At 35.0% G+C, this 16,927-nt stretch overlaps 1 protein-coding gene across 4 annotated transcripts in view; it reads right to left on the bottom strand.

Moving 5' to 3' along the window:
• The window catches only part of THEMIS (thymocyte selection associated), a 203,454-nt gene that overhangs the window by 21,995 nt on the left and 164,532 nt on the right, over positions 1-16,927 (bottom strand). The window contains exons 6-7 of one of the 4 annotated variants that reach the window (XR_004352617.1): positions 9,478-9,668; positions 7,002-7,122 (exon numbers count right to left, since the gene is read on the bottom strand). Coding sequence is in view for 1 of the 4 variants with exons in the window: in XM_032651874.1 (XP_032507765.1) it covers positions 9,637-9,668 (32 nt within the window). In the remaining 3 variants the exon portion in view is untranslated. Of the gene's footprint in view, positions 1-6,367; positions 7,123-7,883; positions 9,669-16,927 lie in introns of those variants that run through there. The other 3 variants (XR_004352616.1, XR_004352615.1, XM_032651874.1) reach the window with 3 other exon arrangements.

Raw genomic sequence — 16,927 nt, 5'->3', positions numbered from 1 at the left:
TTATATAAATAAAGAAACAAAGTTCCACTTCTGTGATCATTCAACCAGTAAGTGACGAATCTAGGTTTGAATTCAGGTCAACCTGACTCCAAAATCAGTGCTCTCAAAGTTTTACATATGATATCAGCATTTATTTTTTAGTTTTCTAAATGTTTTGCAAGCCCAGGAGAGAAATGGCTCCAGGGTCACACACGTTGTCTTGAAAGATACCCCACTGGTCAAGTCTCTCTTTTATTCATCATTGAACAAAGTCTTTCATTTCATGCTTTCATTTAACTATTATGCATTCATGATACTAGAGAAAGCTTAAAATAACAATCTATGTTGAAGGCAGCACAGTAAATTAAATTTACACAACATTAAAAATTTATTCATTTAAAAATCATGTATTATATACCTACAATGTGTCACTGCAAATACAAAGACAAATGACACAAACCGCCTGAATACCAGGAACTCAGTGAAAATATATTCAAACAAGTATTCACAACATTGAACATATGTTGTTGTATGCTATGTACTGTAGTGGTAGAGGAGAAGTGGGGATGATAGCGTCTGCTTGAATGAATCTTGCAGAATTCACAGAGGAGATATTTGAACGCTGCAGTTCACTAGCCTGATTGAGGTGGGATAGAAGATCATGCCAGTTAGAAAAAGGAGTCCATGTAAAGGCAAGAAAGAGATGGAGAGAAGTAGATGGATGTGAGACACATTTAGAAAGTAATAATACATCAAGGATAATGACTCCCCATGGTCTTAGAATAATGGGAAATATACATCATCACCAGCATGCAGGAGAGCCTGGTGTGATGCCCTGACAACAGTCACTAATTATTCATTTCCTATTTTGGTATCACTTACTATATAATATAGTTGTAACATTTTCTCTTAGTTATTTTAAAAACTGTAATACATTTATTGCCAAAATGTCCAACTATATACTTCTATAATTTAGCCCTCACTCCTTGCTTTACATGGTAGTAAGGGACCATAAAAATGACTGTGCAAACTGAAACTGTGCAAAGTGCTCTTAATAGTCAATGAGAACAATTAAAATTGTTCCATGACCTTTAAAAATTTTGTCTAGACGTTAAATAATCATATTGTCATTTATAAATGTACAAGCAAATAAAAAAGAATAGTAAAACTAATATTTATCTAGTACACTATAATTTAAAATGGCAACATTGAGAATTGAAGTGTCATGTTTCTTTGTAAAACACATCAGAAATAGTGTGAACAGTCCCTGCCTTCTTTTTCTCATGTATATCTTACAATACAGAGCAAGCACACCTTCATGAATTGTCATACTTCTTTCTAAGTTTGGATCCAACATTGTATCCCTTCAGAGTTGTGAAATATCTCAGAGGGTTCCTGTAATATATAAATTTGTGCTGTTGCTACCTCTTCTGAGACGAATTCATCCTTTTTGCCACACCCACTTTCCTCATTTATGCCTTCAAGTTCCTCTGGCTGCATACTTCAACTCTCTCAAACGGCAGCATTGCCAACATTCTCACAGTGAGCTGTTCTTCCACAGCTCCATTTTCGTTTGATTTGAGTTTCACTGTCAGTGTTCTCACGTTTCTTTTATTTGCTACACTTTCATTTTGGTTGGCTTCTTTGAAACCCTCTTTGGATTATCCAATTGTGTAAAACGTCAGGTGAATTTATCACTGGGAGACAAAGAAGCAATACAACTACATTCTTTGCTGTTCTTGTGTGAACTGGGTAATAGATGTGCAGTAAGTGCCCAGTTACCAACATACTTTAAAAGAATCGATGTGATTTGTCACTGATCAATATGTACACGTGTTATTTACCCAGGGATTTGTGAACTGAAGAGCTAGAAGCCATGTTTGCTCTTTGTGAAACTGAAATTTGAACTGTGTTGTTGGGGGACTGGTGTTATTTAACTAAACCATAGACTGAAAATTGTGCATGTTGGAACTGTGCAAGGCAGGAACTGCCTGTACACACATGCACACACACACGCACGCGCACACACACACACACACATTGGACTTACCACACCAAGAGTGTGGAACAACCGAAAATTTCATACACTGCTGATTGAAATGAAAAAATAGGACTATCATGGGAATCATTTTGGTAGTTTCTTAAAAAGTTAAACACATACCAACTATATGACCCAAACATTTCACTCCTAGATACTTACCCAAGAGAAGTAGAAGCATCTCTCCATAGAAGGATTAGTACAGAATTGTTCATAGCACATTATTTCTATAGCCAAAAACTGGAAACAATTTAAATACCCATCGACAGGTGAGTGGATAAACAACTTGTGGTCTATCCATACAATGAAACAGTACTCAGCAAAATAAAGAATAAACAATTTTATATGCAATATAACATGTATGATGCTCAGAATAATTACACTAAATATAAGAAGGCAGACAAAAAATTATATATTACATAATTCCACTTATAAAAAGTCTGGAAAATGCAAACTAATTTACAATGATAGAAAGAAGATGGAAAGTAGTGACATAAGGACAGGGAAGAAAGACAAAGAAAAGTAAGAGGAATGGCATGTTGTTCATTATGTTGATTGAGGTGATGGTTTTATATCTGTAAATATATGTCCAAATTTATCCAATTTTCCATTGTGATTATGTGCAGTTTATTGTGTGTCAATTATACCTTAATAAAGTTGTTATAAATATTAAAATATATTTCATTTTTCTTTGTCTTTTTTTTTACTGTTATTAACTTTGTATATACTTAAAATTTGTATTGCTTTACACTTGTTCAATGGTAATATAAATTAATCAAAATAAATTTGGTTTAATCTTTTTTCAAAAATTTGTTCTGACCTTCATAACATGACAAGAATTTTGACTAATTATTGACAAGATATCATTAAAGTTCTATGTCATTCTTATTGTCCAGAAAATTTCTAAAAATAGGTAATGAAGTCTAAAAGGTTTTTAGACTTTTTACCTTAATTATATGACTAATAGATCAGTCACATAAAAGTGACTGATTTTATCATTAAAAGTACTTAGCATGGCTGCCAGCTGTTGGAATATGGAGGTAATTGGTCACAGAAACATTTGAAAATAGAAATTGTGTTTTTTTCTTCCAATGAGTACATTTTTCAATAAATTTAGAAAAAAATAAATTAGGATAATTCAAAATATTGAATTCAATCCTGGGCAATCCTGAATTTCAATCCTGGGCATATATTCAATATAAAAGTGTATTTTTAAAAAAATTTACTGAAATTCCTATCTATGATGGGTTTAAATATACTCTGTAGAAATAACATAACAAATGGTTGGTATCCTAAAATGAATTTATGGAGCAAGACATTTGAAATAATATTTTAAAATATTAATAAGTTTATAGTTGCAGAAATCATGGGAAATCATAGGCCTTCTCCTTCCTTCTTCATAACTTAAACTTATGTTTTGACATTAATTGAGTCAAACTTCAAGGTGGATAGGTCTATGAATCAGAACAGGAGCTTGTAGGAGAGAAGCACCACAATCTAATTGTTCATTCTTTCTTGTTGCTGTTGCCATGTTGTAACTGGGTATTTGTGGCCCCAGCTGCTGCTAATAGTGAGGTATTCTTGCAAATAAAATTAAAATTAACAAGTTTACATGCATAGTTTACTTCATACAAATTGATGACTAGTGTTCCCCAGACTATCAAGTTTCAGAAGCAAAAGAGCCATTAGTTTCGCAATTTGGACCCTTCACTCTGTGAAGTACTGTTAACCTTGCTCAGAGGTTGGAATGCTACAGTATCCTAGTAATGTTGCCTGGCATTTCCAGTGATGAACTATTTGCTCTAGGCTGTAGCTCTTTGTAACTACTTTAACAGAAGAAATGCAAAGAGAAGAAAATAGGAGTGCTGTTGTTAAATACTCTGACATGAAATCAGGAACTGACCTAAAATCTAATATAGCCTAAGCAGTATTGATTTCAATGGCAAAATCAAAATCAAGCAGACAAAATATTTTTATTGTTAAAATGGAAATGAGTCTATGGGAAATAACATGTACATTAATACCCAAACTTAATAATTCAACCAACATCAATGCAATATTTTCTATGTCTGAAATCTTTTCTCAAAACAAAGATCAAGATTATGGATTGGGACAATTACTGCTTCATGTGTTGTAAAATTTCATTTTAAAAATAATAACTTTAAAAAAAATAATAATAACTTTTAAATAATAAATAATTGTGTTATTATCATTTAATTTTTAATGATTTTAAGATTTATTTTGTTAATATTCCCTTCTTTAAATGTTTTATAATATCAAATACCTACTTCAGGTAAACAACATTTTTACATCTTATCACAATTTATTATTTCTTAAGAGAAAAACATGCATTTATTACCATATTTTATTTCTTAACTGAAAACCTCTGACAGTAAAATTCTGCCGCACGAAACGATCCACTGTTTACTATTATGGGCACTCATTATTATTCTAAAAAACATAAATAAATCATTATTTTAAAATATAAGAAAAACCTACAATTTGGAGAATTCCCCAGTTTCCAATGAATTCTAATTACCTATTCTCAAATCCCCAGTATTAATATCTATAGGGAATTTGAAAAGACCCTGTTAGCAGTTTTACTTAATTCCCACTCTAACAGTCCTGATTACAGATTTATTTAAAATCTACCTTTACCTCTAATTTCCACAGCTTGGGGTATGAGCCCTGGAATTAGATTGTTCTTGCCTACCAAGTTGTCCAGGATTTTATAAACCCATGTCCAAAATTTCACTTCTCCATGACTTTGTTGTGAGAATGCATAGTAGTAGTATTTTGAGTACATCTTTCTATACATATACCAAAATGAAATAATTAACTCATTCATACACAAACCATGACAACAAAAACCACCAAAAGTCATATGAAACAAAATATATGGTCAAATTCCCACTCTCCTAAGGGAAACCCTGATAAAGCTAATTTACATTTTAGACTTGTAGTATCTAAATGAGAAATATATATGGATACCTTTTATCTTTTAACACCTCTAATATATAATCCAGTAATCCAGATAAGGTTATTATCAGGCAATTATTTCCATGTAATGAGAAGAGAGAAATGATATAGCTTTTCTCCTCCAATAGCATACTATTGAGACAGAGGGAAGGAGGCAGGGCACAACCCTTAAAGAATGACACAGCCATTGAGAAAAAAATATGACAGAAACTGGTTAGAACCTGTTAGGCCTAAGATGGTGGAAGATTTGACTTCCAGTAGACCTTGAGAGCCTTATTATATGCTTAATGTAATAAGCATATGTAATATGCATGTGCTAAATGACACACCCACAGGTGCCATGACAGTTCCTCCTCCTGGCATTACCAACCCAAGTGCAAACAACACACTTCCTTCCATTATCATAAAGGAGTGTTGCCAGCTCTTAAACTTAATATAAAAGAAATCATGCAGCATATACTATTTCTGTGTCTGAATTCTATCATTCAGTGTTATGGCTTTGAAATATATTCACATTGTTGCATGTATCATCACACTCATGTTACTGTAGCTTTTCCCACAATCTAGTTGTCTATTCTATGGCTCATTGGCATGGATTATGCCCAGTTTGTATAAGGCTGCTACAAACATCTTTGTACATGTCCTATTCGTAGGTTAATGCACTCAGTTTTGTTTCATTTACACGTAGGAGTGGAAATTCTGAGTCATAGAGCAGTTATTTGTTTGGCTTTGGTAGATACTGTAGTTTTCCAAAGTAGATGTATCAGTTTAAACTCCCACCAGCAATATGTGTGAGTTCTGATTGCTCCACACTTTCTCCAAAACTTGTTCTTGTCATTTAAAAAAAAAAATCTTAGCCATCTGGTGGATTTGTAATGTTATATGTCATCATGGCTCTAATTTGCATTTTCCTAAAGATTGCTGTGATTTTGAGCACATTTACATATGCTCATTATCCATTTGGATATCTTTGTTTATGAAATGCCTGCTTAAGCCCTCTATCCTTTCTTAAAATTAGGTCGTCTGCATTTTACTTAATAATTTGTAGGAGTTATTTATATATTCTGGATATAATTCTTTTGTTGGATGTGTATACAGCAAGTACAGTTTCCCATTCTTTGAATTCTCTTTTAACGTACCATTCTTTCTTGATTCTCAGATCCTTATTTCTGGATTTATTTTCTTTCTTAGAGTACATCCTTTATACAGTCTTGTGCTGATAATTCAATTGATTGTAAGTCCTCTCTGTTTTTGTTAACCTGTAAAGGTCTTTTATTCTTATTTTTAAAAATTATGTTGTTTCACAGTTCTTAAGAGTGTTCTCCCCAGTGCCCTGGCTTCTAGCTTCTGTCTTGGCCTTGGTAAAGTTTACTGTTGCCCCAGTTGATGTCCCAGCCTTATCTTTGTAGACATCTTCTCAAATTTCACTATTATATGATGTGTTGGGAAATTAGCTTTTATCCTTCTTGAGATATTCTGTATTTTTTAAATCTGAGAAATTGGTATCATTTATTAATTCTAGAAAGTTCTCTGGTATCATCTCTTTGAATATTGCCTCACCTCAGCCTTGAACCAGTCTCCCAATTTCTCTTGCTCTAACTCTAATTAAATAAATATTATGCCTTCTTAAACTGATCTGAATGTCTTTCAACATCTCTTTTATACTTCCTATCATCTTTTTTTGCTGCATTCTGGGTGATGACTTAAGAACTACTATCCCCACAATTTTTTCTTCTGTTGTGCTTAAACATTTTAAAATTATTACTTCTTTTCTAATATTTTTATGTTTGTTTTGTATTCTTACAAGGACAAGACCATTAGAATAAGTTTCCGTTTCAGATTGTCAATCAATATACAAGACACATTAGGCTTACCCAGTACCAAGTTTCATTACCTTAGTAAAGAGTAAAAAGTAGGAAGAACCAGGTGGGGTTGGGGTCCCGGTTTGAGGTAGTGTGGTCAGGGCAGGTATTTGTATGAAACCTGAATGAAGTGAGGGACTGACCTGTGTAGATATTTGAGCAAAAAGCTTTTCCTGGTGGAGAGAAACCAAGGCAAAGGCCTGGAGGCAAGACCGTCCTGTCCTGTCTGATGAACAGTGAGGAGGCCAGCACGACTTTCGCACGCTGAGAAAGGGGATAAGAAGTCAGAGAAGTAACATGAACAGATCCTGTAGGGCTTTGTAGATCACGTTAAGAATTTTGGCTTTTACTCTGAGTGAGATGGGAAGCAACTGTGGTGTGAAATAATATACGTTTTAATGGATCTTTCTGACTGACTACTGTGTTAAAAATAAACTGATTGGTAGCAAGAGCAGGAATGGGGAGAATGGTTACAGGGTTACTGCGGAAACCCAAGAAGAGATGATTGAACTTGGGTCACACTCGTAGCCCAGTAGAAAGCAGTAACAAGTGGTAAAACTGTGCAAATATTTTGATGGTAAAATCAAAAGAGTACTTTCATTCTGTTAGACTCAGTTTCTAGTATTCCAGCCTATCAGGATATATTCAGATCCTAATTCTGACTCTTCCTTCCCAGGAATTTTACATACCCTTTTCCCTTTTGAAGTAACTTGTAACTTAAGACTTTGGATAAACATCCAGAAGTTTCATTAATGTTGACTTTGATCTTAAAACAAAAACTTTTTATATTAACGTCTTGGTTTATAAGAGCCAAACACACCGCAAAGAACACTCCTTTCTTCATTTCTCACTCCCTTTCCATCCCCTTCCCAAAACTGTTTGATTCAGTTAGGAAGAGGGCAGCATTGATCATTGGAGGTCTTGGCATCTAGCTATGCAGCCCCATCATCCTGTGAAATCTGGTCATCGTGCTCAGCACTGTAGGTCCCTGGCTGCAGGGAACAGGGTGAGGAGGTAAAGAGGCCTCTTCTCCTGGCTTCTTTAACACAGGTAGCCTCTTCCTTAATAGTTAAGAATTCATTTCAATCCTAGCTAAAGAATATCTTAGCTGTTACAGGAAGATAGTTATTAAACGTGACAGAGAACATACACACACGTAAAAGAAAATTTATTTTCAACCTCCCAAAATCTTCCATAGATGAACATGAAGTTTATTACACCTTTCAAATTCAAGAGAGCTGGAAGCACAGTACATAAAAGGAATTACATTGTTAGAAATGTTATATATAATTTCCACTAGAAAGCTCTGGATGATTTACGACCAAACTAAGACATACATTCTCTAGATTTTCTAATCAAAGAACTGTACCTACTAAAAGCACAGATTTAATTGTTCTCATATACCAAATAAAAATACTAGCCTTTCACTATTATTTGAAAAATAACAAACTGGCCAATGAGTTCTATGAGTTTGCCAAGGTTGTTGAGAAAGGATTCTCAGTGGACTTCAATAATCAAATATGCGGACATAAACTTTTAAAAGTTCTTGTTCTTATGGGCACAAATAAGCAAAATAGATAAAAGTTAAACCATCTCAGAAAATTTTAGAAATCATAAATAACAATATATTACCACATCAAATCCCTAAATAATCCTTAGTGTATTGGAAATCAGAGTTCATTTCCACTGAAAAAGGAAGAAAAAAAAGATACAAAAAGTAAGCTAAATCAGAAATATAAACATTGTATGAAAGATTTCTAACTGTAATTTTTTTCTGTTGAAAAGTTTTTCATGATTTGTTATCTTCAGAAACTCTTTAGTACTAAACCAATGAATAATTTCTATACATAATGTAAAATAATTATGAGATATGAGATCACGTAAATTTTTGTATAGAGTACAACCTGTGAACCAAGTCCAAAGTTGGCAATTAAATTCCTGTATAATTCTCTGTCTCTTCATTTTGTTAGAGGCAAAATAATGTTGTACCTGTATACTTAATACATAAATAATAAATAAATGAAATGGCTTTCCTACTATCCTAATAAACATTTATCTAAAGAGTTATCTAGTGTACAGTACATAAAATAATAAGGCATATTATCAGATCTTCGGTGATATTGCAGTAATGAACTCTGGTTATTAGGAGACATGGGAGAAAGTAATGGAAAATTCCTGTAACTAACAATGGCTTTGGCTGTCAAGTCTCAAACACACTTACTCACCATGTATTTCTAAAACAAAATAAAAATGTGAAGTCAAACTCATTTCCACAGCTCCAAGGGAATCAGATAAGAAACCTGATTATTTTAGATCATTCTCAGATCTAATTTTTTTTTGTTATTTTTAACAGTAACGATGGTCACTAAAACGAGGTAAAACAAATTGAGAAAAATGAAAATATTTGGTGAGCTTTTATTTTCAATTGGTTTTACTCGGAAACTAAAATACAAAATTAATTTCCAATTGCTTAATTGTCAGCAGTGGGAATGAGAACCACAAAAAGTATGCACATTAAATAAACATGTCCTAAGTAACAATAAAACAATGCACATAGATTTTGGCACAGCAGAATAGACTATGTGAATTCCATATCACAGGTTGCTCTTTAAGTTTTACCTGTTAAAACTTTTAAGGTTGTTTTTTCCTTTGCAGTGGCCAGTCAAGTTTCTTCTGGGGTCCACTGGGGAATAGCTGTTTTTTCAGCTAGAAGGCTAGGCTTGCTTTTCCATTGTGAACATTTATGTTCACTGCCCAAGTGGCTTCAGTCACATCTCATTATTTTTGACGTTTTTCATTTTTGAAAATTTCTGTAAGAAAAAAAGATTAAGCTGGGTCCATCAGAAATATGCATTAGAAATAGGAAAGACACTACTTGCTTTCAAACACTGTCTGTAGGAAACTCACATGCATATATGGTTTTTTTTTTGACAACTAATTGAGAACAAAATAAGAAGAGCCAAAAAAACCAAAAAACCAAAAAAACCCCAAGGAACTAATGCAAACCCTTCAGAAACAAAGTAGATATTTCTGCGAGATAATACCTTAAATTTATAAAGTGTTTTTCAGTTTACAAAATGCTTTTCTTTGCATTTTAGTTTATCCTTATAAAAACTCTATTTTCTAGGTAATGTAAGGTAAAAAAACTGAACTTGAGGTGTAGTTAAGAGAGACTTGCTGAGCAATCACACAGCTAGTAAGAGGCTGGAGCTTGATTGTGTTCTAAAAAATGTCTGATTGCAGACCCATTACCTCAGCTGTGACACAATGGTATGGAATGAAGCCCAAACCTAGTGGAGTTCTAAAGATGGCAGAGGAGAAAAGGGTACCTATAATGTTAAACTGAAGAAAAGCAACAGGCCTCGAGCATAAGTTGTACGATCTCTAGCTTCTAATGAACATATACACAGACCTGACATTAACACATCATGTCACACTTGCAAGGAAAGCAAGCTACATTGCAGAGAGGAATTCTGTCTGTGTTCAGGGAAGACAGACATTTCTTTCCATTATGGCTTTGTGGAACATGGGTGGTTTAAGAAAAGAACTCTAATAGCATGAACTATAATGGTCAAGAGGTACAGAAGACTGATCATTACTTTCACTCGCCCACACCTCATTGTACTAGTGATATGTTAAGTGCTAGCCACGTGGACCTGGAGAGGAGCCCTCTGAGGCTCACACCCTTGAGCGCTCATTAGCCTATGACTTCCTCCCTGTCTCCCTCCCTTCTCCTCTTCTTCCTTCCTTTCTTCCTCCCTTCCTCTCTCTTTTCCTCCCTCTTCCTCTTCTTCCCTTCCTTCCTTCCTTCCTTTTCTACTACACACTGGCTCTATATAACCTTAAGGAAGTTAACTAACTTTTACGTACCTTATTTCCTCATCTTTGAAAACAAGAGGGGGGAAGGGATAATAATGCTTATTTTATAGGGTTATGACAAAGATTAAATGAGTCAATAAATGTAAAGAGTTTTATATTTTACAATAAAGAGGTTTACTGTCTCACCAACTGTTAGCTATTTTTACCATATGTGTGAAATATAAAGACAAAATATACAGTTTCGTGACCTCTGAGGAGCTCATAGAATAACTGGAGAAGAAAGGGGATGTCAAAGCAGAAAGAAGTAGAACTTCTCAGCACATCATGTTAATTCCCCTAAACAGCCTGAATTTACTTTCCTCTGTTAACATCTCCCCTCAGTGCTAAGTGGTGCTGGGGGCTGGGAGGTGGGGTCCAATGAGAGGAAGATCGCCTGGATCCCATGCTTTCCTTGATTTCATTCTCTCTCCTCATCATCCAGTATCCCCAACTGCTGCCTTTAGATTTTCAGGTCTTTCTTTTATCACAAACAGCAATAAAACTACACACTGTAGAATGTATATTACAGCTGAAAGAACACAGGATTTTTAGGCAGTATGCCCAGATTTAATTCCCACTTCTACCATTTACTATCTTTGTGCCTTTATCTACATAAAGGGATAACAACCGAATTTTCCCCTCACAGCGTTGCTTTTCCTGAGGGGAGAGGTGGGGAGGGCAAATGAAATAGATATATTGTAGTACAGAGACACAATCTGAAGAACTCCATCTGACTCCTGATTCTAAGACACACTCGCTGCACATCTTGAGGAATCTCTGAATTCCATTTTCTTACCAATGAACGAGCTTTGGTAGTAATAACTTAATCACAGAGTTGAGGAAACATCAAATGAAATAAAGGACCTGCAAGTGCTTTGTAAAACGTAAAGTGCAACAGAAATATTACTTGCTATTACTAGCTCATATTCACATAAAACTGTTATAAGCCTGTAGTTTGAAAGTTCAATCTGTCATCTTGACAGTTATTAGTCTCACTCTCCCTTGTCAATAAACTGATTTAAGATAGTACAGGGTTAAGCAGAAAAATGGGAGGTGAGGGAGTAGAATAATTAGATTATCTCAATATAAAATAATAGGATTTAAACAATCTTAGTTTTGGAAGGGACCTTATAAGTTGCCTCTCCCTGCCTGATCTAGCCCAATCTTCCACCCAGTGTAGGGATCCCCTAAATAACGCCTGTGCTTTAGTGGTCAGCAAAGCTGACTTCACATTGCATAGAAACTTTGTTCTTTATTGCATTAACTCTCAAGAAATCTCAAAATGTGAAAGAACTGATTTCTCTGACAATTATTTAGGTTTTAAAATTCAAATTGATATAAAGTCCTCAAATCTTTTGGCATTCATCGACCACTCCTTTGGAAATGTCACAAACTTAATTTGGAGGTGATGTTTCTTACTTTGAATTGAATATTGACTGATTACTTTTGAATATTCATAGTTACTTAGATGATCATATTAACTGAGGGACATGGAATCATGTACACTCAGTTCCAGGAGATCAAGCCAAATACTTCAAAGAAGAACAGATAGAGAATGAAGTTTTATTTTGTTTCGTTTTGTTTTTCTCTCTAAAATGTATTCTTTGATAGTAAAAGTGTCCTTCCATAGTGAAAATCTATATCTTTGTAAGAACAGACTACTGTTTAATCCACAAAATTAAGCTTTAAAAATACCATAAAATTAGATGAGTAATTTTTTGAACAAGAGTATTAAGTCAAAGAAAATCTCCGTTTCATCTTATTTTTGAGGAATCCAGTTCAGCTATATCTAAAAATGCTTTACATTCTCTTATAAAGCTGGTGTTTCCTAAACAGTTACTTGAACCAAGGCTAGTCACACCCTACATTTTCCCTTTTGGGAACTTTGAGTGCCACTGTCCTCAAATTGCTCAACCTGATGGTGAACAGTAAAACTTGCAGTAAGCACATCTACCTGCTTTAGGAAGCAGCTTGTTTGTGAAACTTCCTGAAATCTCTTCCAAACATTTTCAACTGAATTTTCATCCACGTACCCATTTTAATATTTGTAACCATCCTCTACTTTCTTTCCTTTAGCATCTTTTGTAACTAAGTTATTGGTTGAGATTGAAAAAACAAATGATACAAGTTAATAGCTGCTTTATTCTTCTTCTCATCTGTGGTGGTTACAAGATATTACATCATTTTTCAAAGATGACTCATATATTTATACCCCTGGCAACTGTTTTTGCATGTTTGATAAGTGTCATACATTATCTGTCCAGTACAGAATGGGAGTTTGGGGTTCATTTCGCTATTCAAGAAATATTTATTGAGAACCCACAGTAAGCCAGGAACTCTTTTAAGTCTAAAGATAGAGCAAATGGATAAAAATTCCTGTCCTCATGGTGCCCTCATGTGGGGAAAGTGGCTCACAATCAAAATAAAGAAGCAAAGTGTGTAGCATGTTAGCTGGCATAAGGGAGATTGGTAGTCCCAGATAAAGAGATTACAATTTTAAATAAGGTGTGTATGGAAGGAATCACTGAGAAGGTAATGGCTAAGGAAAGACCTAAATGAGACAAAGATAAAAGCCATGTAGATCTCTGGGGGGAAGACTATACCACTTAGAGAAAATAGCCTGTGTTGGTGTTGAAGATGGAGCACCCCTAGTGTTTCTGAGGAACAGTGGGAAGCCAATGTAGCTAGAATAGAGAGAAAAGAGAAGTAGAGAGACCACTGGAGGACTTTGAAGAAAAGAGTGACATGACATGACTAAGGTTTTACCACATTCACTCTGGCTGTCATGTTGAGAATGGACAATATTGAGGCAAGGGCAGAAGAAGATTGACTGGTTAGGAAGCCAATAACAAGAATCCAGATGAAAAATGATGGCTTGGACTAGGTTGATAGCAGTGAACAAAGTAAAAAATAGACAAATTCTAGATACTGTTTGAGGATAAAGCCAATAGGGTTTGCTGATGGAGTGGGTGTGATGAAGAGAAGGGGAGAAGAAGAGACAGGTTGTTCACAATTCTTCTACTGCATTACCTTTCAAAGTGTCGTCAAAGATCCCTGTATCACAATCACCCAAAAAACACGTTGAAAGCAATTCCTAGTTCCTTTCTCAGAACTTCTGAATCAGATTCTCTAGAGCAGAGGTTAGCAAACTTGTCCTCTAGAGGGCCAGACAGTAAAAAATTTAGACTTTGCATACGCTCTCTGTCAAAACTACTCAGTTCTGCTGATACAGCACACAAGCAGCCACAGGCAATGTGTAAATGAATAAGCATGGCTGTGGTCCAATCAAACTTTATATAAACATTGAAATTTGAATTTCAAATAATTTTCATGTGTCAGAAAATATTCTTTTTTTTTTCAACTTTAAAAAAAAACACAAATATTTTTAGCTTGGGGGCAGTACAATAACAGGCAATGGGACAGATTTGACCCACCACCAGAGGTTGCCAACCCCACTCTAGAGAGCACATCCCAAGAATATGTATTTTTAACATACTCATTAAGTGAATTTTTTTTTTTTTTTTTTTTTTTTTTTTTTTTTTTTTTTTTCTTTTTTAGCGTTACGCGGGCCTCTCACTGCTGTGGCCTCTCCCGTTGTGGAGCACAGGCTCCGGACGCGCAGGCTCAGCGGCCATGGCTCACGGGCCCAGCCGCTCCGCGGCATATGGGATCCTCCCGGACCGGGGCACGAACCCGCGTCCCCTGCATCGGCAGGCGGACTCTCAACAACTGCGCCACCAGGGAAGCCCTCATTAAGTGAATTTTTATGCGCAAGAACTTAGAGACTCACTGAGATAAATTTTGCAAGTCATCAGTTCCTTTTTGCTTTGCTTAATTCATTGATCAAAATAAAGATGGGTCTCAAGAATGAAGTAAGAACCAGAATTGACTGAAATAATGGATTAAAAAAAGATTGTCACTTGCCAATAAGAAAAAAGTTTAGGAAAAAAAAGGAAAGGAAATTTAAAACGATGACATTGAAGTTATTAATAAGGAAAATTAGGAAATTGGGGAGAGGCTCAAGAACTTATTATTTATAGGAAAACTCTACAGTTTCAAAAAATGCGTTTACCATTAAAAAGGATCAATCAATGATTTGCACGTGACTCCATAAAGGTGAAAGGCAGAGGTCACCATATCGATCCAATCCCTTGTTCTACCCAAGTTAAGATACTGTCACTGGTCTTAAGAAAAATATTATTTTGCCATGTGAAAGAATAGTACCTATCGTAATTTGCACTCCATGCACAGAGCTCCTGTCTCCTGTAGGAGCCCTGTATCAGGTCTCAGTTGTTATGGGTTTACACCATGACATCTCTTTTTCTGTTGTATCATCTAATGCTTCAATTGCTTTTCTTTCTAGTATTGCACACAAATCATAAAATCACATGGGAGAAATAAGAAAAAAGATATTTACTTAAACAGACTTGTTAATCATAATCATACTACTGAAATAATGATCATTCTGGGCTTAAAAGAATTGATTTTGTTTCTTCATTTGGTATCTCTCAACTTTATCTCTACTTTGCTGCCACAATCTTTGCTGATGATCTTCTTTGTCTCAAGATTTAACTCACCAAAGTTTTATTTCTGAGACTGAATCAAACAGAAATTGACAATTTTTATTTTAGAGAAAATAATTTTTAATAAACTCAAATGCAGTTTCAAGTCTGAATAGATAGACCTAAAACTATTAGCAAATAGCTTTTGAAGTTTTTAAAGAACTTATTGGTGAAAAAAATAATTTCATAAGTATCTAGCGAGCATTATGAAAAAAATGAGTAGTAATGAGAAGAGAAAGGAAATGAAGAGTAAGACTTCAACTAGGCTATCTCAGTAAGGTGTCTTGGTCTCATATGCCTAACTCCTAAAGCTGAAAGATATATTTCTTCAAATTTCTAATAGATTCCTTTATAAACTAATATGAGACATGGTTAATATTATGCCACAGCAATCAATATGCAGTAGGTGCTAAATGAAGGCTATAATAATAATAAGAATAATTTTCTAGTGTCTACAGTCTCATTATAGAATTTCATGTGAGGCAGGTATTTTTATCTTTATTTTACAGATAAAGAAACAAAATCCCAAAGAAATTCAACATTCTTTGACTTAGAGTTTGGTCTTGGGTCTGTCTGGTGGCAAAGCCTGCACATTTCCTCTATACCCCACCATCTCGCCGAATGTTTCCCTAGGGGATAATGTTCCTGTCCAGCCACAGACTGAGGAAAGAACAAAGTGGAAAGAAAAGAAAAGAAAAAGGTTGCATTGCCTGGATAGTTGTTTTTCCCTTTCAATGTGGTATATTGTTTTGCTTTATAATTAACATTCTGCTGATGAGATCTCCCATTGGTGAAGGCTGACGAGTCAGATTTTCCAAGAAAAGCAAGCACTGCAGGAAATAAATTAATCTCTAGGGAAGATGAGGGGCAAGGCTGTCAGTGCTCACACAACTGCCTAATAGGAAATGATATTTCAGAATTGTTCAAAGAATGAAATGACTGCGGTTCTTCTTCCAGCATATTCTTAAACATTTAAGCCTTCCAAAAGGAGGGAAATAGGTTGCTATAAAACGAAGAACAATCTTATAACGTTTTACTTTAGGCTGTCAGTATTTCTAAACTGAAAACAGTATTCCTTGGAAATGTAAGGGAAATTCTACTGGTGTCATTATTTTGTTTACATTATGAAAAATCTGCATTGACGTTAAGTAGAAGAACAAAAGATATACCAGATTTTAGGCTTACCAGTTTGAAATTATCCAATATCTTAAACAATGATTTATTTAGTCCTTAGGAGTAAAAGTAATTATTGTGCTTAGAATTATACATTATCTAGAATAACAGTGAATTATTGAAGTCCACATTTTTTAAAATGAGAAACAAGGATACATTTTATTATTTCTAAAGTACCAAACTTTTTTTTTTTTGGCGGTACGCGGGCCTCTTACTGTTGTGGTCTCTCCCGTTGCGGAGCACAGGCTCTGGACGCGCAGGCTCAGCGGCCATGGCTCACGGGCCCAGCTGCTCCGCGGCATGTGGGATCTTCCCAGACTGGGGCACAAACCCGTGTCCCCTGCATCAGCAGATGGACTCTCAACCACTGCGCCACCAGGGAAGCCCTAAAGTACCAAACTCTTGATAACAGATATTCAGTCATTCAGTCAAGGTCTTTAAAATAGAACATTGTCTAATTCTCAAAATAGTTTTAA

The sequence above is a fragment of the Phocoena sinus genome, chromosome 12 (genome assembly GCF_008692025.1).
Source record: "Phocoena sinus isolate mPhoSin1 chromosome 12, mPhoSin1.pri, whole genome shotgun sequence".
Classification (NCBI taxonomy): domain Eukaryota; kingdom Metazoa; phylum Chordata; class Mammalia; order Artiodactyla; family Phocoenidae; genus Phocoena; species Phocoena sinus.
This window is presented reverse-complemented; position numbering and strand designations above follow the sequence as displayed.